Genomic DNA, 23,137 nt, shown 5'->3' with positions numbered 1-23,137 from the left:
AAAAAAGATAAGAACTAATAATGTTAAGATGTTACTTTTTTGGCATGGCCTTCTCATCCGATTTGTAACTCCAATCGATTCCCTTAAGTGCGGCCTTCTCCAAAGGATCACCTACCTACAGGGATTCATGGAATATTATGGCTACGCGAACAACAATATAGAACAAATAAATTATTTGACAACTGACAATTTTATCAATAAACACAAAAGATATACCCCAAGTACGCATGAAATACATAAGATGAACACCTAACTAGATATAGAAGAGCACAAAAATCATAAAAACTCAGCCCGTTATAATCTTTAGAAGATGTCTAATGGAACATAATATTTAAAAAAGATATGGCATTTCCTTAGGTTATCATGGTGAGGATCTTCCCCAATGAAGCTATCTAAGCCAAAAAAGCTGTCTCACAGAAAACTTAGTCTGCCAAATGGGTTACCTCTTGCAGTATAAGGACCTGACACAACAGTGAACTTCTCTTTCACGGAAGAGGCCCAAAGAATCTTATCTGCACCTCCAAGACTTAATCAAATAGAGTAAAAGAGATTAAAGATCTCCACGAAGGCATCAGCCTCCCAATCATGAGCTAGCATGAAAAAACTAAAATTCCAGAGGGGGCCACCGGAGAACTCCAAAAGATGGGCCACTGAAGCCTCATGCACATGAGCAATGCTATACACCTATGGGAAAGCTTCTTTGAGGGCCCTGTCACCGCACCATACATTATGTCAAAATCTAGACCTAGAACCATCACCCACCACAAGTTTGTATGACTAGAAAAAGCCTCTCATCCTCTTCTGATATTTTTCCATGATCCCATGATAAATGGATATTTTTTTTTTTTTTATAAGTAAAATAAGTCTTTATTCATCCAATCAACTGTCAATTACAAATCAGAATATGCCCTATTTAAGTAGGAGCATTAGAAACTAAAAACTCATGGAGATCCATGCCATTAAAGTCCACAGCAATGGCCCAAGTACAAAGAGCCCTAAAAAATAACATTTTTAACTCCACCATAGATCTCTCTCTGTGTTCAAAAATCCTCTCATTGCGCTCCTTCCACAAGCACCACATAATACAGATAGGAATCATCTTCCAAACCGTTTTGATCTGTCGCACACCTCGAATTGCGGTCCAGCAAGCCAAAACATCCAGCACGGTTCTCGGCATAACCCACGCTATGTCCATTCAGTTAAACACCTCATCCCACATATTCCTGGTTACCTCGCAATGTAAAAGTAAATGATTCACTGACTCGCCCTCTTTTACACATGCAACACCAGTCTGCAATGATTATGCTTCTTTTTCTCAGATTATCCGTAGTGAGAATCTTTTTCAAAGATGCTGTCCACACAAAGAACGAAGCCTTGGGAGGAGCCTTATTGCGCCAAAGCTTTCTCCAGGGAAACTGTAGGAACTTGTGTGTGAGAACCTTGTAGAAAGAGCGGACAGTGAACACCCCTTTCCTTGCTGGACACCACCACAGATCATCTGCATGCTGGAAATTTGGACGACAAGAATACAAGAGACTATAAAAATCTACAAAACTCCTCATCTCCCAATCCTGTGCCGCCTGATTGAAATTGATATTCCAGTGGATGTTCCTTCCTGCGACTTCTAAAACCTCCGCCACCATGGCATCTTTAGCATTTGCAATCACGAAAAGTGTAGGAAACAAGTCTTGAAGAGCACTATTGGTACACCAAACATCCTTCCAGAATCAGATCTTGGAACCTGTACCCAATTGCAGTCTTGTGTGTCAATGGAAAACCTCCCACCCTCTTCTAATGTGTTTCCATAGCCCCATTCCAGCTACCCCTCTAACTTCTCTAGTACACCAACCCTCCCCTAAACCACCATATTTGTTCTCAATCACAGTCTTCCATAATGCTTCCGGTTCCTTAACATATCGCCTCAACCATTTGTCAAGTAACGCCCGATTGAACACCCTCAAATTTCTGATACCCAAACCACCATTGGAGATGGGACGGCACACCATCTCCCACTTGACTAAATGGAATTTAAACTCTTCGCCTAAGCCCCCTCACAGAAAGTCTCTCTGTAGCTTCTCAAGACGACCCGCCACACTTGCCGGTATAGGGAATAAGGATAAGAAATAAGTGGGTAGATTAGAGAGCGTACTTTTAATAAGCGTAATCCGGCTCCCTTTTGACAAGTACATTCTCTTCCAACCTGCCAATCTCCTTTCTACTTTCTCAATCACTGTAAATTTGGCTTGATTCTAGCTTTGTATCACGCACACTTGTGCCTATATAATGAAAGGAAATCCTCACAAATGGGGGATTCAATCCAATTTGACATGGTTTCAGAGCCAAACCTTAGAAATATTTCTGGTTCTTCCTCGTTGGAATTTTTTTCATTGGTGGACACTAGTGCTACCATTGTCGGCACTGTCTGTGAGAATTGTTGCCTTCGTTGTTGCTAGGCTGCGCTATTTCTTGGCCTTTTTTTGGTTCTCGGCACAGTCAGTGATTGTGGTTGTGGTTGTGGTTCTTGGAAGGGAGGATTTGTAGCTTTCGGTAGGTTCTGTGAAGGACTCGGAAGTTTCTGTGGAGGAGCTTTCAGCAGGTTCTGTGACGGACTCAAAAGTTTCTGTGGTGGATTTGGTTCTCAGAAGTTTCTGTGGGCTTCTCGACAATTTCTGTGAGTTTGGTTTTGGTTCCTAACGATTTTGTTCTTTTGGTTCACAGCAATACTCTTTTATTTTTTGTTCTCAGTATTTTCAATTTCAAGTACACTGTAGATACATGAGGTATTCTTCTTGGCTTTTTTGTTCCTTTTATGAGCATCATGTCTTCAGACTCTTTTGCTGTGAAATTCACATGTAAGAATTATTCTGCCTTGGAATTTCAATTCCACTTATTTGTTTTGGGGAAAGAATTATGGGGTCATATAGATGGTAGTGATCCTGCTCCTACTAAGCTTTCTAAATTGGCTAAGTGGAAAATCAAAGATGCTAGGGTGATGACATGGATTTTAGGCTCTGTTGATCCTCTTATTATTCTTAATCTCAGGCCATATAAGACTGCTAAAACTATGTGGGAACACTTAAGGAAAGTGTATAATCAGGACAATTCTGCTCGGCATTTTCAATTGGAGTACGATATCACCAGTTACACTAAGGGCGATCCCTCAATTCAAGATTATTTTTCTGGGTTTAATAATCACTGGGGAGAATTTAATGACATGATTTATGCCAATGTATAGGAAGAATCTCTCTCTATTGTGCACGAAGTTCATGAACAAAGCAAGCGACATCCGTTTTTAATGAAGTTAAGGCTTGAATTTGAGGCCACTCACTCCAACTTGATGAACTGTGCTCCATTGCCTTCTTTGGACGTTTGTTTTGGAGAGTTACTTCGTGAGGAGCAGCGTCTTGCCACACAGGCCACTTATCAGCAAGACAAAATGTTACCAAATGTTGTGGCTTATGCGACTCATGGGAAAGGCAAGGGATGCGACATGAGGAAAGTACAATGTTTCAACTGCAAGGAATACGGTCATATTGCTGCTCACTGTGCGAGGAAATATTGCAATTACTGTAAGAAGCCGGGGCATATTATCAAAGAATGTCCTATACGTCCCCAAAATGGTCAGTAATGCTTATCAGGCCACTATGAGTCCATCTACTTCCACTAACTTTGCTATTGTTGGTGATTCATCTGCTCTTACTCCTAAGATGGTGCAACAGATGATTATTTCAGCATTGTCAGCCTTAGGGCTACAAGGTAACGGTTCACTTCCATCGTGGCTTGTTGATTCGGGTGCGTCTAATCACATGACTAGTTCTTCTAATACACTTGGCAATGTTCGGACTTATAATGGCTCGTCGCACATATAGATTGCTAACGGTAGTCAGTTACCTATTCATGCTATTGGGGATGTTAATTCCACATTTAGAAATGTTTTTGTATCTCCTGAGCTTTCCACTAGCCTTATATCAGTAGGTCAGTTCGTTGAGAACAACTATGATATTCGTTTTCCTCGCGATGGTTGTCTTGTGCAGGATCAAGTGTCGGGGAAGATACTCGCAAAGGGGCCTAAACTTGGACGTTTATTTTCTCTCCATTTTTCCATTCTTCTTGTTCTTTCATTTTCTTGTAATACTGTAAACAATAAGGGTGAAGTATGGCACAAACGGTTGGGTCATGCTAACTCTGTTGTTTTATCTCATTTAATAAACTCTGGTTTGTTGGGCAATAAATATCAATTTTCTTCTCATCTCTCTTTTGATTGCTCCACATGCAAATTAGGTAAAAGTCAGTCTCTTTCTTTTCCTTCTCATGGTAGTCATGCTGAAAGTTGTTTCAATTTGATTCATAGTGATGTGTGGGGAATTTCTCACGTTATCTCACATGCGAATTATAAATATTTTGTTACTTTCATTGATGATTATACCAAGTATACTTGGATTTATTTTCTTCGTTCTAAATCTGAGGTCTTTTCTGTTTTCCAACAATTCATCGCCCTATGTAGAGACTCAATTTTCTTCCAGAATCAAAATTCTAAGGTCTAATTCCGGTAGTGAATATATGTCTCGTGAGTTTCATGATTTTCTCCAACAAAAAGGCATTGTTTCTCAATGGTCTTGTCCTTATACACCTCAGCAAAATGGTGTCACTGAACGTAAAAATAGACATTTGTTGAATGTTGTTCGTACTATATTGCTCCACTCATCTGTTCCACCTAAATTTTGGGTTGAAGCATTATCTACACAGTTTATTTAATTAATAGATTGCCGTCCAGTGTCTTGAATTTTGAAACTCCTTACTTTCGTCTTTATCATCAGCATCCTCGTCATCTTAATATGCATACTTTTGGTTGTGTTTGTTTTGTTCATTTGCCATCCCATGAACGCCATAAATTATCTGCTCAATTTGTTAAGTGCGCTTTTATGGGTTATAGTGTTTCACACAAAGGCTATGTTTGCTATGATCCATGCACTAATAGATTTTGCATTTCCCGTCATGTTGTCTTCTTTGAAAATCAGTTGTTCCTTTCTTCTCATGTTGAGTCTTTGCATGCATGTTTTGCCGCATTTTGATGACTTGACTCCTTCACCTAACCGATTCAAACCTGGACTTGTATATGAACGATGACGACCCACTTTGCCCCTTCCTGAGCCTGATCCGACATATAAGCCTACTCAGACTGTATCTTCTATGGGTGATCCAGACAACCCCACAGTTCCTCGACGCTATGTTCGATATGATCCATGCACTAACAGATTTTGCATTTCCCGTCATGTTGTCTTCTTTGAAAATCAATTGTTCCTTTCTTCTCATGTTGAGTCTTTGTATGCATGTTTTGCCGCATTTTGATGACTTGACTCCTCCTGACCGATTCAAACCTGGACTTGTATATGAACGACGATGACCCACTTTGCCCCTTCCTGAGCCTGATCCACCATCTGAGTCTGCTCAGACTGTATCTTCTATGGGTGATCCGGACAACCCCACAGTTCCTCGACGTTCGACTAGAGTGTCTCATCCACCAGATCAATATGGTTTCTCGCATACCTCTCTTCATGTTACTTTATCTTCCATTCCCATTCCGTCAGGTTATTCCGAGGTGGCTAAACATGACTATTGGCGTGAGGCGACGGCTGAAGAGCTTCGGGCTCGTCAGGATAATCATACATGGAATGTTGTCCCTTGTCCTGCTAAGGTTAAAGCCCTTGGTTGCAAATGGGTTTATTCTATCAAGCTACATTCTAACGGGACTCTGGATCGGTATAAGACAAGTGTATCGTCAGGAGGAGGTTGATCTCCTTTCCAGCCCTACGATTTACCGATAGTTAGTGGATAGCCTGAACTATTTGACTATTACTCGACCTGATATTTCATTTGATGTCTAGCAAGTTAGTTAGTTCATGCAGGCTCCACGTCATCTACATTTAGCTGTTGTTCGTCGTATTATTCGATATCTTCGAGGATCTACAGCCGTGGAATGTTCTTCCCTACTGGGACTTCTCTTCGCCTTGTGGCTTACAGTGATGCTGATTGGGCAGGATGTCCTGAAACGCAACAATTTGTTACTGGTTGGTGCATGTTTCTTGGTGACTCTTTGATATCTTGGAAGAGTAAGAAACAGGATCGTGTTTCCAAATCTTCCATCGAGTCTGAATACCGTGCGATGTCCGCTGCTTGTTCTGAGATTCTATGGCTTCATGGTCTTCTTGCTGAGCTTGGTTGTGTTCAGTCCGATCGTACTCCTCTCCATGCATTTCTCTTCCTCATGTTTCTACTGACCTCCAGATCGCTGATGTGTTTACAAAGGCCATGGCACGACAACGTCATCAGTTTCTTGTGGGCAAATTGATACTTATTGACCAACCAGCATCAATTTGAGGGAGGATGATAGCAAGACCTTCCTTATTTAGCTTTCCTAATCTGTATATATATATTTCCTTACTTAGAAAGATCATGTTCCTTAGATTATGTAAATAGTACTAGTTTCCTTTTGTAGACAGATTTGATTGTTGTAAAATTGGCTTGATTCTAGCCTTGTATCACGCACACTTGTGCCTAAATAATGAAAGGAAATCCTCACAAAGGGGGGATTCAATCCAATTTGACAAAGCCACCCTTGGAACAAGATTTCCAAGGCCCGTGGCTTTTTGGGGTGGCAAAGCAACTCACGATGGCCATCAAGAACAACAATGCCTCTCATTTTTTTAGAACTATTCCTCATTTTTAAGCTATTACTCATCGTAAAACACAACCAAAGTATGGAACCATTCCACTAAATAACCATTTCATTCAAGAGACCTATTCCACAAAGGTGCCCCAAAAGAATTAAACTTTGCAACACAGATGGACTCAAAAGTAATCAATACAAGAGGGGAAGACATCTAATTTTCAACGGAACACACTTTCTAGTGCCAAAATAGATGTAAATGCACCTATCTCTTTTTGGCCACAAAAGTATGAACTACTAAAAGATTACAATTTCGTTTTTTATTCTATTGGCACTAAGCGTCCAGAACAAAGTACCGACTAATCCCGAGACTACAAAAGCCCCTGGCAAGGAGTTCCCTACAAATGCACATCAAGTAATTCAAGGGGAAATTCCCCCAGTTTGATGGCACCAAAAAATTGTTTGCACCCAAGGGTTCAAATCTTAGATCTGGAAGAAGCATACCACCAAGACCAAGGCACTTATTACTGAAGCCAACCCCAAGGGATTAGAAAAATTTACAATTTCTAGGCTGGGCATTCAATGGTCGTCTTCAAATAAGACTACAGAAAATTGATCACTAGTTGGTATTCCTCACAGGCACATGATACTTCCCTCACATCAAATCCCTAAAAAATCATTTTGCCTAGTTCATATTTCTAGGTTTTGTAGATAATAAAGGCCTTCTAGTATGCAAATACAACTAGAAAGTCTCATACTCTGAGATGTAGAATTATTTACCCATCTAAACTTGGTAGATACCATAACAAAAGCTTAAACAACCGAATTTCATACACCATCAAGCACAATAGAATACCTTGAATCATAATCAAATAACGGTGTTTAATAATGCTCATCCAAATAGTGACATTTGCATACCAACTTGTTGTCAACAAAAACAAGGGCATGACAAGAAGCCAAAATTTCCACTGTGCGCTCAGGTACTTTAGACACATCATATTCTAAATCCACACGACCTGTTAACCCACCAACTCCACAGAACTCCTGGAAAGAGCCAAAGAGAAAATTTCGAAAAATGACTAGAAAATCGATAAAAAGATAATAATTAATAAAAAAAACATATACAATCCAATGGCCATCAAATCCTGAGCTCAATATGCACATACCATGTCATCCGATGTAAGTGTTCCAGTTTTGTCAAAACAACATATATCAACCTGTAGGACGGGAAACAATTAAAGACATTTAACAAAATAGTAATCAATGTTCATTCTATTCATAGGTTTCCTATTAGGCTACATATGTGGCCAAACTCAACTATAAAATGAAGATGAGAGAAAAAAAGTATGACATCATAGATGAAGCATAAGGCCGACAAGCAGGTGTTAATATATGGATGCCAAAGCTACTGCCGATAGCGAAAAAACTGCAATATAGCCTATGTAATGGAGAATTATCAACAATTTTTTTAAATAAATAATCAAATATATTGTTTTGAATTATCAACAAAATCAACAATTTAAAGAACATTCCTCATCCCAACAGAAGAAAAAGTAAATCTTTATACCTTCCCAGCAAATGGAATTCGGAATGGCTCTGTACAAAATATTCCACGCCGTGCCAAAGCAATCAGAGATGTATTAACAGCTATTGATAATTCCATTGGCAGCTCAGGAGGAATCACAGAAGTAATAATAAGTGAACAACTCAACATAAGCTTGTACTTGCTCCTCGTGGGATCCTCTAGCCCCTGCATCAATGATGTTCTCACTATTACCCAAAGGAACAACACATAGTAATGATTAAAATGCATCCTCTAATCCTAAGGGCACCACTTATTCACCTTTTTAAGTACATAACCAGCAGCGATTACTGCAAATATGACTAGAAATAAAATGAACAGCCCACTTTCCCAGCTATTAGCAGTAACCTGCAGTGTATATTTAATAAGAAAAAACGTTACCCCAAAAACATGGAATTAAACTATTATGTAACAACGTTCAACTAAACTATTACCCTCTCTGTAGAAAATAAAATTGTTCGCATCAATTTTCCCTGACTTGTTTCAAATCCAGTTCTCAGAACAATGGCTATACAGCCACCATCAGGAGTCTTCAGAGGAAATGTCTAAAAGCCAGTAAGAAACTTGAAGCATAAGTTTAAAATGCATGAGCACATTGCAGCATTTTCAAGAAATACGTTTTGACATGAACTACCTTATCAGGAGTATGCTGCAATATCTTAGTCCCACCAAATAAAACATGGTTTTTATCTCTCTTAATTGATAGCTTCTCTTCGCTTCCTCTTCCCATGATTGAAACCTGGAAAAAAATATCTTTCACAAATTTGTGAAAATGTGATCACAAAATCAAGCAACTGCAACTATACCCCAGCCTCATATGTTTATAGCCTATACAAACTCGATGGACATGAAGATGGATATCCTTACATGTTGTAATGACCCAAGTAAGGCCAAAGCCACATCTGGGCACATACTCCAAAAGGAATAGTCAATGTTACAATTTTTTTTTTTTATATGTAGTCAAGGTTACAATTGGAGACCCTTGAATTTCATTATAAAAGGCAATGACTTTTCCTTCCCAAGCAATGTGGATCCCATTCACCACATTTCTACACTCAATCCGGGGTATTACATGTGTACAAACGTAGTTTATCTTTTAAGAGAAATGTGGGAACATTAGGGGCACTCCAAATACCTCTCACGATTCCAACTATATTCAAAGAATGTAAAGACTCGGGCAAATACTAAAGGAATCTATTAGCTGTAATGACCAAAGTGACTAAAGAATCATCAATACAGAATTACAACTTAGAAACATCAACATAAAAGAACAAGGAGATATAACCTAACAAAAGAAACTCTAATTTATGTACAATTTCAATTGTAAGTCTATTATAAATATACAAGTAATATCAGACAGGTTGTATTATCAACACCAATATAATCTACTATTATTTTCTTTTCCCCTTCCTATTTTTATGAAGAAAAGTCAGTTGCTAACACTCTTATGAGTTGTCTGAAGAACGGATGTCTTACAATTATGCTAACCACCAAATAACCAATAAAAGCAGTCTATTTCACAACATGATAGCCCGAACTCAAAAAGGCTGAAACTAGGCAACATTTTAAGAGTTATATTTATACTTTACTTATCAAAACATATATTTACATTTCACCTCAACCTGCAAAGGACTTGGTTATGACTCATGCTAGAATCCCCATATCAGATCCATCAGTAAGCGAAATGAGAACTATCAGAAAAAGAGAACCACCTTCCATTGTGGGGTAGACTCGCCTGTTAGAATGGCTTCATTCACAATAGCACTGCCAGCTATTATAAGCATGTCTGCTGGCACAGATTTATCTTCTCCATTTGGAACAGAAGAGCGCCCAGTAGAGACAACATCCCCGGGCAATAAATCAGTTCCAGATAGTTTAACCCACCTATATTTTAAAAGATATATATTTACATAAATAGACAAACAGCTATGAAGTATTCAAAATGAAATTTAAAATTAAAAGGTTAAAGAACCAGCTTAAGGGACATGAAGATAACCTACTTCCCACATCGATACACCATTAGGGTCTGGCCCTCCACTCTAACACGCCTTAGCTCAGTCAAGGTCTTTAGCCGACTTTTTGCCATTGTTGACTCGAACATAAACAGCATAAATAGGGTGAACAAACTATAATACCAATACTCATCCAAACACCATAGACCCACACAGAACACCTACATGCAGGGATGGCAAAATATGCACCAAAAGAGTGAAGAACCAAACATAAATTGATAAAAAGAAAGCAGGAAATGAGAGAGAGAGAGAGAGAGAGAGAGAGTACGGACTAGAGACAACCTGAAATACAAAAAAGGGTTCCATGCAGTGCTCTTTCATTAATTTCTGGAAGGTAGGTTGCGGGTAATCAAATCTACATGATGAAGAAATAATTAAACCTCAGAATTTAATCACTAAAGCCAAAACCAGTCTCAGAAAGATAAACTTTCAAAAACATTAAATATTGACCCAACATGAGAAGAAAAAACCGTAACAATTTTCAGATAAACAAATTTTATCTAAACATCAGTGATGCAAACAAAAATATATGGTTTCAACTGGTACACAGGCACTAGTTTAATTGATCCAATAATGCTCCCTGAGGTGCTACCAAGTAAATCACATGCAGAACAAGTAAAAGAAACATGTTGAAAATTTTTCTATATAACACGTCACTCACGTAATTATCAATAAATGCATTTACTGTGCTCAAGACACAATTAATATGCTCTTATTTTTATTGAAAATTTTGGGCAACCAAAACAAATATATATATATATATATAAAGAAATAAATCTCTATCATAAATTAGGCAAGTGTGCATAACATAAATGAACCAAAAAAGGGCTATAAATTCTTGTCCAATTTAAAGACATTCATTGGCACAATTCACAGAAGGTATCAGATGATGAATCTTAATAGTTCATATTCAAAACTAAGAAATTAAATATACAAGGCCAAAATGATAACTAGGAAAAGGCATAAAGAACCCAATACCAGAGGAAGACAAACAAACCTAGTGTTATGAACAATGATAATACTAATATAATCCCAGACATATTGACTCTTATTTGCGCAGGCACATAACTGTATAAGTAGAGTGGAAATAAGCTGTATTTGATACATTCTGACCAATTTAATTCTTTTCCAGGTCAGATCCGACCGTCAAATTAAAACAATTTTGAAAGAACTGTTGTGGTCTACAGAGTTTGAAAATGGTATAAAAAATAAAAATAAAAATCCATTGAACTTGCTTCCAACACACTTAGGGCTCGTTTGGATAGTGAGTTGAGATGGTTTTAGATGAGTTGAATAAAAAATTGTTATAATATTATTTTTTAATATTATTATTGTTTTAAAATTTGAAAAAGTTGAATTGTTTATTATATTTTGTATGAAAATTTGAGAAAGTTGTAATGATGAGATGAGATGAGTTGAGATGAGTTTTGTATCCAAATGAGCCCTTAATCAATAATAAGGACACAATGACAGCAGATCTACACCCTTTCATACACAGATATTGCATAAGGAGCTGCGCTCATAAGTCCAACATGTTGCATATATATCTCGAAACAGCAAAGTAGGAAAAATAGAAATAGGTTTTTAACAATTAATTCTTTTTTTGATGAATAAGAAATTTTATTGAGACAAGTAGCAAGGCAAAGCCAAGTACACAAGAAGTATACAAAAACTGAACCTAGTTACAAGTCAGGAACTAGAAAAAGATAAGGAATCATGGACACTAGTTCCATTAAACACAATTGACGAAGCCCATAGAAACAAGGTATTAAGGAAAAAAAAGTCTAAGTTCATCCACCAAGCATTCCTTATCTTCAAAGCATTGACCATTCCTCTCATCCCAAATACACAACACAAGGCATAAAGGGATCATATTCCAAACAGCAGGAATTTGTAAAATACCCCTTAAACCTCTCCAACAAGCAAAAAGATCCACCACCCTCCTAAGCATAACCCAAGCCATTCCACTTCTATTAAAAACTTCATACCATAACAACCTAGTCACCATAACATTCCAATAGGATGAACCACTACAAGAATCCAAAATCTCAACCACCGAAGCATCCGGATATTGAGAGATACGAAAGAGATGGAAAACTAACACTAAGAACCCTACCACCACACCATGGATCATGCCAAAAACGAAGTCTGGATTCATCACCAACCAAAAAAAAACTGTTTTAAAAAATCATCCCAAGCACTCCTAATACTTTTCCACACCCCCACACCATGAGTACCTCTTACCTCATTAGAACTCCATCCCCCCAAGCACTCCCATATTTTGAATCAATCATGGCCATCCACAAAGATTCGCAATCCTGATGATACCTCCATTACCACTTCCCAATAATTCCCAGAAGAAATCTATTCTTTTTTATGATAGTACAAGAGATACCATAGCTATCAAGCAAATATATTTATACAGCGGTATAATTCCATTCAAAGTTATGAATTAGCAAAACCAGGCAGCCACAACTATTCAACACATATAAACACAACTGAACAGGTCAAAGGAAACCTCCACAAACATTCAACACATATAAACACAACGGAAAAGTTCAATGGTAACCTACACATTCCGTCCCCATTTTTCAGTAGCAGCAGCAACTTTTGCTTCAGAGCCATGGCCAGTACTTTTAAGATAGTGTCCAATTGTTTCCTTGGTAGGGTAAGTAAGCTTGAAAAAGGTCTTCGTTTCCCTTGAATAGATGAAGCATTGCTTTCTGAAATCAAAGTATATCTCTTCCCAATCCACCGTAGATGAAGAACCTGCTGGCTGTTCAATGGAAGGCTATATTATCTATCTACATATGTATGAACTCTTGACTCAAAAATTCAAGTATAAGATGCCTGCCCTAAATACAAAATCTTATTCTGTGTGACTCTCAAGCAATGAAATCAATGCTATGTCAGTCCCCCTATTCACATTTGGTAGACCAAAGGGAAAAAATTAAGAAAAATACAACATCTTATTTTGTGCGACTCTTAAGCAATGAAATCAAGGGACATTATACTGTGAGCAGTAATGCAAAATATGCTTGTCCTACACCCAAATGATCTTGAGACTCATGGTAATTATTTAGAGGTGTTTTTCTCTCCGTACATTTTGCAAAAACTTCCCTCGTTGAAACCGATGATGATACTGTTGTTGGTGTAGTGCTGAGTTGGTTCTGATGGGCTTCACAAGAGAGTTGGTGATAGATTCAAAATTATTTTTACTAGTGAAGGAGGGAGGTTTGCTACGTATCATAGAGAGAGCGTGGAAGAAGGAACATGAGATTTTGGTGGAATCAAGCACTGTGCTTTGGCTTGAGAAGGCGCTGGAGGTCTGTTTGAGAGGGGAGAAGAAGGAGTTGTATAGTACCATTAGAGAAGGTTATCGCAGCTTTAAAGCCCAAAGGTGTTCAAATAGTAGGGGACGTTACGTGGTGGGTGCAGAATACTGTGAGGGTGGAAGAAGAAACTTCATTTTCATACCTGAAGGGGAGGGGAGAAGAGGATGGAGGAGGCTGAGGGAGGCATTGGAAGAGTGTGCGCAGGAAGGTAGAAATAGGGGTGACCCTCACGGGGGAGCCCAGCTGAGGCCGCAGAAGGAGTAGGCGAGGTTATATGTGCGGTCCTACAAGGAGGCTCTCATCCCAAGTTGGCCCACCGTGATCAGAGTGGGGGAGGCGGTGCAGTCTGGCTCTACTGTGTGGGGGCCAGACAACGCTGATGAGGTGCGAGGAGGTGGGGGTGACTCCGACAAACCTTCCAGTACAGTTCCTCGAAGACTCTGAGATAGATGTGAAGGACGGGGAGAGCTCTGATGATCTTGCTCACTCTGATGGTGAGGAACTGGTGTCCTCTAGCGAAGATAATTCCCAGAGTCTTGCCCAGGCCTTGGGTGAGCAAATATGTTTGGACGAAATTTCTGTGGTGGAGACCCAAGGTACACAGATGGACAACAGGGAGGGAGAACCTATCCCCCTGAATTTTATGCTCCCTGTTCATCCTGAGGTTTCAAACTGGGTGTTTGATAAGGTCAAGGAAATTCAAAAATTTGTGGGATTGGAGTGCGAAGGCTTTGAGGAACCATTGAAGTGGGGCATCAACAACAAAGAAAAGCTGGCTCCAAAAACCAACGTAAGCTCAAAAGGTTGAAGTGGTCAATGAATACTAAGGGTAGCTTCAGCAAGGGCAGGTCGAAAGGGAAGGGGCTGGTCTTCTTCCAATGAAACCCAAAATAGTGTCGTGGAATGTCCGTGGGCTCAACAAGGCCAATAAACGTCTTCAGATAAGAAACTTGCTTCGTGAGTGGAAGACAGACATTGTTTGTCTACAAGAGACTAAGTTGAAGCTAATCAATAGGAAAATTGTGAGAAGTTTATGGAGTTGTGTCCATGTGGATTGGGTATATATGGCCTCTAATGGGGCGTCAAGAGGTGTAGTGGTGAAGTGGGATAAACGAGTGGTGGAGAAAATGGAAGACTTCATAGGGATGTACTCGGTTGCATGCTCTTTTAAGAGTGTGTCCGATAAGTTTTCATGGGTTTTTGCAGGTGTTTATGGTCCAAACTTAGACAGCAGCAGAGCATTATTGTGGGAAGAATTAGCCGGTGTACACAACTAGTGGGAACTTCCATGGTGTATTGGGAGAGATTTTAATGTCACTAGATTTCCAAGTGAGTCTTCAGGTAATAGAAAAGGGCGGCCAACAATGGTAGAGTTCTCTGAATGCATCTCTGACTTGAACTTGGTTGATCTGCCACTAGCTGGGGATACCGCCACGTGGGCTAATAATTAGACATGGTCTCGGTTGGATCGTTTCTTAATAAATCCAGGATGGGAAAGTCACTTCCCGGATGTTAGGCAAAAGCAAATGCCTCGTATTGGTTCGGATCATTGGCCTATCATGCTTGATTGTGGTGGTCTCCGTAGAGGCCGACGGTATTTCAAATTTGAAAACACATGGCTGAAATTTGAAGGTTTGTAGAAAGGGTAAGGTAGTGGTGGTCCTCATACCAGATACAGGGTACCCCTAGTTTCATCCTTGCAGGAAAATTGAAAGCTTTAAAAAGAGACTTGAAGCTGTGGAACACACAATCTTTCAGAGACATAGGGGAGAATAAGAAAAGCAAGTTAAGGGAGATCCAGGAAATAGAGCGGCTCCAAGAGGCTAGGTCTCTTACTCTGGGAGAATTAGCTCAAAAGACATTGTTGGGGGTGGAGTCGAGAGGATTATCTTATTAGAAGAGACATCTTGGCCGAAAAAATCAAGAGCTTTGTGGTTAAGGGAAGGAGATCGAAGCACGAAGTTCTTTCATAGTATTGCAAACTCTCACAGGAGAAACAATAACATAGAGATGCTGAAAATTGACGGTGTTGAATGTAGGGAAGAGAAGGTAATTCACGACCATGTAGTTGGCTTCTATGAGCAACTACAAACTGAGCTGATGGGATGGCGGCCTTCCCTTGATGGTCTTGTGTTTGACACCATTGGACCGAGTGATGTCTCTTGGATGGAAAGGGCTTTTAAGGAGGAAGTTTTCGAAGTAGTGAGGAAAATAGGCAAAGACAAGGCACCAGGGCCTGAAGGGTTCTTTACGGGCTTCTTCCAAGAATGTTGGGATGTCGTAAAGGAAGATCTTATGATGGTGTTTCAGGAGCTTTTCATGTTTGGAGAATTTGAGAGAAGCTTAAATACCACTTTCCTTGCGTTGATCCCAAAGAAGGTGGGGGCTAACGAGGTTAAGGAGTTTCGACCCATTAGCTTAGTGAATGGGGTATACAAGATCATATCTAAAGTGCTTGCGAATCGACTAAGTGAGGTAGCGGGGAAGATCATCACCAAACCCCAAAATGCCTTTGTTAAAGGTAGGCAAATTCTAGACGCGGTTCTTATTGCTAATGAATGTCTGGATAGTAGAATGAAGGTTGGCACAGTAGGGATCATTTGCAAGCTTGACATGGAGAAGGCGTATGATCACGTTAACTGGGACTTTCTTCTCTACCTTCTTAGGAGGTGTGGTTTTGGTGAGAGGTAGCGGTCGTGGATCCGTTGCTGCATATCAACGGTGAAATTCTCTGTGTAGATAAATGGTAGCCCAACTAATTTCTTCCATAGCTCATGAGGCCTAAGACAAGGTGACATGTTGTCGCCTTTGCTGTTTGTCATTGTAATGGAGGGGTTAAGCGGGATGACATCGGCCTTGGTTAATAATGGCTTTGTGGATGGATTTTCGATTGGAACCCCGGATAGTGGAATCATTAATATATCTCATTTGTTGTTTGCAAATGACACTTTTTTTTGTAAGCCAAATCAAAATCAAGTTCAAGTTTTGAAGGCCTTGCTTCTTTGCGGCGTATCCGGGTTGAAAGTGAACCTAGACAAATCAGAGATGGTTCCAATTGGAGATGTCCCTAATATACGGCAGCTGGCTAGCACGTTGGGGTGTAAGATAGCCTCCCTTCCTTTGACGTACCTGCGACTTCCGTTGGGGGTGGCTGCAAGGGCGTCCTCTTTATGGAAGACGGTGACTGAGAAGATAGAGAAGAGACTAGTGAGATGGAAGAAAATGTACTTATCGAAAGGTGGCAAGATTACCTTGATTAAGAGTACACTTTCTAACCTACCAACTTATTTTTTATCACTTTTCCTTATACTTGCAAGTGGGGCATGTAGAATTGAGAAACTCCAACATGACTTCTTGTGGGGCGGTTTGGGGGAGAAGTTCAAATTTCATCTAGTGAAGTAGGAAACGGTATGTCATCATATCTCCAACGGTGTTTTGGGTATTAGAAATGTGAGACTTTTAATCAGGCGTTACTCGGAAAATGGCTGTGGAGATATAATAAGGAACCAGAAGCCCTGTGGAAGGTGGTGATTGAGCGCAAATATGGAGGTTTATGGGGGGGTGGAGTACTAAAGAAGTTAGAGGAGCCTATGGAGTGGGGTTATGAAAACACATAAGAAGAGGATGGGGAGTCTTTACTCGACATACTCGACTCAAGTTGGGTGAGGGCTCCAAGATTAAATTCTGGAAAGATATATGGTGTGGTGATATTAACCTACAAGATTTATTTCCTTCACTATTCCAAATTGCTAGTGCTAAAGACGTTTCAGTGGCGGATGTCATGGGGTTATCGGGTGGGCAGATCCATTGGAATATCAGTTTTAGTAGGGCAGCACAAGATTGGGAGATGAGCAGTTTTACCGACTTTTACAACCTTTTGTACTCTGTAAAACAGAGCAATCAACTACAAGACGGGTTGCGGTTGTCACCTGCCAGGAAAGGTGTATATTTCCGGTTCACTCTTTTTATAAGGCTCTCACTCAAGAGCCCAACATTCAGCTTCCTTGGAGAAGGCTTTGGAGACATTAGGCGCCCCCCAAAGCTACATTCTTTGTGTGGACAGCATCTTTGGGCAAGATCCTCACAACCGATAACTTGAGAAAAATGAGAGTTATCATAGCAGCATGGTGTTGCATGTGTAGGGGGACGATCTCCTACTACATTGTGAGACAGCAAGGGTTTTGTGGAATAAGGTGTTCGGTAGAGTAGAGCTGGCTTGGGTTATGCTAGAGACTGTGGTGGCAGTGCTGGCCAGCTAGACAAATATAGGAGGCATGCAGCATAGTAAAGCGATTTGGAAGATGCCTATATGCATCTTGTGGTGTTTGTGGCAGGAGCGCAATGCGCGAACATTTGAAGACAATGAGAGATCGCTAGAAGAACTTATAGCTTTATTTTACAGCACTCTATGTACTTGGGCCATTGTTGTTGATTTCAACGACATGGACCTGCATGACTTTCTTATCTCTTTCACGTCGTCTTAATTAGGGCATATAGTTGTTCATGTATTTGTATCGGACTATGCCTAATTCTTTGATCAATAAAATTTGTTTACCTATCAAAAAAAAAATCAATGTTGTCCAGTCCCCCTATTCACATTTGTGTCTGCATGAATGCATCTATAGAGGGATTTTCTGTTAAATTCCAAGCCTAGTATCTAAGACCAATTTATTGTCCGACAACCACAAGTAGTGAGATTTATGAAATATCTTTCATGAATTGAAGCTTTCTAATTTAAAAAGTGAGTTTCTATCACAAAATTCACCAAATCCACCTGCACACAAATCTCACATTTTATTAAGGGTATGCACAAAGCTAACAATCTCAACCAATGATGAGAGGGGGCGAGAGAGAGATCAGAAGCAACAAGATCCATAATGTTCCAAAATATGACTCTTCAGAACAAGCAGGGAGAGGTGCATCATAAAGTTTATTCCCACAAATATTACTTCTTCAAACACAAGAGAACATAAGTATGCACTGCATCTCACATCCCAAGCCATATACCTGTCATACTTCTTTACAATCGATCAAAGATATTTAAGAAGAAAATTTTGACTTACTAATTTACGAAAATGAAGAGGCACTACTTCTTTAGAACCAGAAAATTTGGCCGGAGTAATCTTGCATGCATCAGCTTGGTGAATATCATAAACCTGTTTACAAAAATATGCCCCAATAATATTCCAAATTTATTGATTGGTAATGGAGAAAAACAAGTAAGGAATCAACCATAGTGGGAGCAATAAAATTCCAAAGTACTGCACAGAAAATCGTGTGACAAAAACTTGCATGCTTTCAACTAAAAGACAACATCAAGAAACTTAAACAGAGTCAACTCACACACACAATATCATAACTGTTATAATATCTAGGTAGTACAATTTTCTGATGAAGAATAGAGGGATACTACATACCTTATTATATTGGACAAAGCATTTGAAATCGACGGACCAAGCCGTGAACAGCCAGACCAGAATGTGAAGGGCTACAAGTCCACCCAAAACAATGGTAGCGTCCCCAATGTCTATGCTGGGAACAATGGTAGTTAACCACACAACATATATAATAGCAAAAGGCCATATGTACAATCTCCATGCCCAGTGCCTCTTCCTCAACAAATCAACGTTCTCCACCACTTTCCCTCCCACATGGAACCCTGACATCCCTTGCCTTCTGCCCACTACACTAGAGAAACAAATAAATGAATCAATGATAGGAAGGGCCGAGATACTGAAACACATTGTCAACAGAAACCTAGGAAAAGAAAAGAAACAAAGTTACCAAATCATGGATTGCTCATTACATAATATGATAAAAGGAAAAGGGGGGGTGGGGGGGGATCAGAAGAAGCGCGCAGAGAGAGAGAGAGACGATCATAATTCCCTATTTGGCGCCAAGAACGTTCAGAAAGGAAAAAAAAAAAAAAAAAAAACAGAATTCCTAATATAGGGTTGTTCATTTGGTAGGACACTATAATGACAGAGAAGTAGCTCGATCTTTGGTAGCCAAAAGTGTGCAAGAAAGAAGAGAAATCAGAATAGAGGACTGCCCTCAATTTTTCAATCAAGGATGAAACTACACAGTTAGAACGCACTACCCACATTTCTTTGTTTCAGTAAGTTCCATCCCCTTAGTTTGTTCGCGTATGATTTGTTTTAGGAGCCAGAGTAATTACTTCTTTGTTTCCTCCTCAGATAAAGTCCACTCGAATTACTGATAAAAAAAAAGTAAAGTCCACTCGAATCAAGATTCACTTTCTTAAAACTCACTCGAATCAAGCTCGGGCTTGCTACTATGAGACAACTGTTATGATCTTGAGGCCTCAAACAGTCCATTCATACTATAAAAATCAAACCCAAAAACGAAAAGAAACGAAAAAGGACGGTCCAAGAAACAAACTGACCGAGATCGCCGCGCGATTGGAGGAGCTGCAATCGGAGAAGCGAGGGAGACAGATCAGAAACCCGAGATGGAATGGTTTGGGTGAAACTGTTCGGTTCGATTCGGATTCTCTCGAGGGAAGTTGCAAGAAAGCGAAAAGAATCAAGATGAAGCTTTGGCAGGGATTCAATACGGGTTTTCCCCTTTTCATTTAATATTATATTTTAAATGTTTTCTTCTAATATATTCATTATTCCCTTTCCTGTTTTCAGAAATTTTTTCGAATTCCAAATTCTCTTAGGAAATGAACTCGACTTCACTTCAATCGGCAACCCTCCCTACAAATTGAAATTAAATATTAAAATAGTTATTATGATTTACCGGACAAATCCAACGTTAACTCTAATTTTGAATTTCGTTATTTTTTATAGTTTCAAATTCGGATTGTTTTTATCATTTTCTCATTATACCGTTTACTACTCTGTTCATAAAAAATGACTGTGTTATTTGTAAGAGAAAAATAAAAACAAAATTTAAAAACCTAACGCGAGCAGGACAACTGGTTTGGATACGACCCAGGCTAGCCAACATGTCACGACTGCTGAAGCTACAAGTTGAAGCAGCAGAGGAGTCATGGATTATTTGGAATAGATATCTTATCCTTTCTCATTTTATTTTTAAATATTATTTAAATATAAATATTTTTTAATTTTAAATATTTAACTTTTTCATATAATTATTAACTAATCATTATAAATTTTCTAAATTTTCAAACAAAATACAAAAAATAATTCAACTTTTTCAATTTTCAAAATAAATATAATATTAAAAAATTATATTATAATAATATTTTTAGTAATATTTGTATTCAACTTTTTCTCTCTCATTTTTCAAAATCTAATATAACATCTTAACTCAAATCATTTCACTACTATTAACAAATTATTTAACTAATATTTACAAATTTATTATCTCATCTCATTCCCCAAAAATTCCCTTATAAAAGAAGAGTATTATCGCAAAGGAAATAAGTATAGAAGCTAAGGGTGAAAATGCTATGTTAGAATTAATGAAACGGTGAGTTCAAGTTGTATGGATAGTTTAGTTAAACAAGGCTTTTTAGCTAAACGAAGCATTTTGAGTCTGTAAACTATATAAAAGGAGCGGGAAAAGAAGAAATGTTATTTGAGTATGTGAAGCGTTATGTGAAGAGAAATAATATTTGCAATCTTAGATTGTGCAAATATTACATACTCCATTTGAAGAAACTGGGTAAATTTAAAACCCACATAAAAAAAAACATTTCTTTTAATAGTGGACCCCTCTTTTTTGAAAAGAAAGTGCACTGAACTTACATGCTCGTATGTGAATTGCATGAAGGAGTTTAGATTTTCCTCAAATAACATCCGATTCTTGGTTTTCTTATTCGATTCTTTTCTTTTCTTCTTCTATGTTTCTACCAATTTCTTGCATTTCAAGAACAACCATAACAGTTGGTATAAGAGAGGCTAATCCTTTCATGGTAGAAGACACTCGTTCCATGACTCTAAAGGCACACCAGGAGAGTAAACAAAGACAACAAGAGGCGATACAGAGGCAGTTGGATGATCAGCAACAGACCATTCATGCCATTACAAACAGGTTAGATCAAATGGCTAATCTGGTATGAACCTTAATTGAGAATCATTGTGTTAGTCCTCCTGCTGAGGGAATTCAAGAACCGAGAATAGTTATTCAAGATGATAGAAGTTTTTTTTACCAAAGTATTTTTTTTATTTTTCTCATTTCGTTGGAAGTAATACAGTAGGTTGGGTTTTCAAGACAATCCAGTATTTTGAATTTCACCAAACTCCTTCAAAACAGAGGCTTCTAATGGCCTCATACCATATGGAATGAGAGACCTTGATATGGTATCAAGATGATGCAGATGAGGGGCAGTTACGGGGTGGGACTCATTTGTTAAGGCCTTATTGATCAGGTTTGGTCTAACAGCATATGATGATCACATGTAAGCCTTGACTTGGCTTAAACAGACCTCGATGGTGGTTGTTTATAAGGCTCAATTTGAGAGTCTTTCTAATAGGTTGAAGGGGTTCTCAAAAAAGCATAAATCAAGTTGTTTATTAAGAAGATTGAAGAATGAAATCCGCTTACCAATAAGAATGTTGAACCCCATCAGCCTAAGTGTAGCTTTTGAATTGGCCAAGACACAAGAAGAATACATTTAGAGTTCTACGAGGGCCTTAAAATCTGTAATGGGGGCTAGTGATAGTAATTCTCAAGGCACTATGGAATCCTTCTTGAACCATAACCTAGAATCTAATCTTCATTATCTAATTGAATCTTAAGTATACCATTCGGAAGTGATTTAGTAATTAAATTTCCATGAATCCATTCTTTCCTTTTATTCCAAGTAAAACAAAACCTCTTTGCCTATTCCAAAATCTATCACCAAATCTTTTGGTGAGGAAATTTGATGAAAGTTGGAGGATGTGTGTAGATTATAAGCTCTAAACCAAGAAACCATTAAAGATAAATTCTCTATTCCTATTATTGATGAGTTGTTGGATGAGTTGTTTAGAGCAAAAGTATTCTCCAAGTTAAATCTAAGATCTGGTTACCACGAGATTAGAGTGAAAATGGAGGATGTCCTAAAGACAACATTCATGTTTTAATCATTTAAGGCACTTGAGAGTAGAACTGGAGATTTTAAAATAACATAAGTTGTTTGCTAAGTTGTCTAACTGCAAATCTTGGGAAGCTGGAGTGGATTATTTGGGGCACTTGATCTCAGGTACTAGAGTTAAAGCTGACACAACTAAGATTTCATCTATGTTAGAGTGGCCAATTCCTACTTCTTTGAAATCATTGAGAGGTTTCTTAGGACTCGCTGGTTATTACAAGAAATTCATTAAGGGTTATAGTTTCATTGCAGCGCCTCTAATATCATTATAGAAAAAGAACTCCATTGTGAATGGATTAAGTTGGCAGATACAACATTTGTGGATTTGAAGCAGGCTATTACACAACCATCTGTGTTAAGGCTACCTGATTTCTCTAAGGCTATCACAGTTGGATGTGATGTTAGTGGCACAAGGTCAAGGGTTGTCTTAATGTAGGAAGGGCAACCAATTGCATACTTTAGAAAGACTCTCAA

At 38.7% G+C, this 23,137-nt stretch overlaps 1 protein-coding gene across 3 annotated transcripts in view; it reads right to left on the bottom strand.

Moving 5' to 3' along the window:
- Window positions 1-20,260, bottom strand: part of LOC109001201 (probable manganese-transporting ATPase PDR2) — a 40,431-nt gene extending 20,171 nt beyond the window's left edge. Inside the window, exons 1-14 of one of the 3 annotated variants that reach the window (XM_018978395.2) lie at window positions 20,003-20,260; window positions 19,014-19,284; window positions 18,660-18,752; window positions 12,835-13,037; window positions 10,544-10,616; window positions 10,250-10,422; window positions 9,962-10,133; window positions 8,884-8,988; window positions 8,684-8,794; window positions 8,511-8,597; window positions 8,235-8,417; window positions 7,834-7,884; window positions 7,586-7,711; window positions 36-115 (exon numbers count right to left, since the gene is read on the bottom strand). In XM_018978395.2, the coding sequence (XP_018833940.1) occupies window positions 36-115; window positions 7,586-7,711; window positions 7,834-7,884; window positions 8,235-8,417; window positions 8,511-8,597; window positions 8,684-8,794; window positions 8,884-8,988; window positions 9,962-10,133; window positions 10,250-10,422; window positions 10,544-10,616; window positions 12,835-13,037; window positions 18,660-18,752; window positions 19,014-19,262 (1,706 nt within the window). In that variant the 5' untranslated portion in view covers window positions 19,263-19,284; window positions 20,003-20,260. The remainder of the gene's footprint in view (window positions 1-35; window positions 116-7,585; window positions 7,712-7,833; window positions 7,885-8,234; window positions 8,418-8,510; window positions 8,598-8,683; window positions 8,795-8,883; window positions 8,989-9,961; window positions 10,134-10,249; window positions 10,423-10,543; window positions 10,617-12,834; window positions 13,038-18,659; window positions 18,753-19,013; window positions 19,285-20,002) is intronic. The other 2 variants (XM_018978401.2, XM_035685693.1) reach the window with 2 other exon arrangements.
- Window positions 20,261-23,137: the final 2,877 nt, after the last annotated feature.

The sequence above is a fragment of the Juglans regia genome, chromosome 15 (assembly GCF_001411555.2).
Source record: "Juglans regia cultivar Chandler chromosome 15, Walnut 2.0, whole genome shotgun sequence".
Lineage (NCBI taxonomy): Eukaryota > Viridiplantae > Streptophyta > Magnoliopsida > Fagales > Juglandaceae > Juglans > Juglans regia.
The sequence above is the reverse complement of the archived record's forward strand: the minus strand, read 5'-3'. Positions and strand labels throughout refer to the sequence as shown.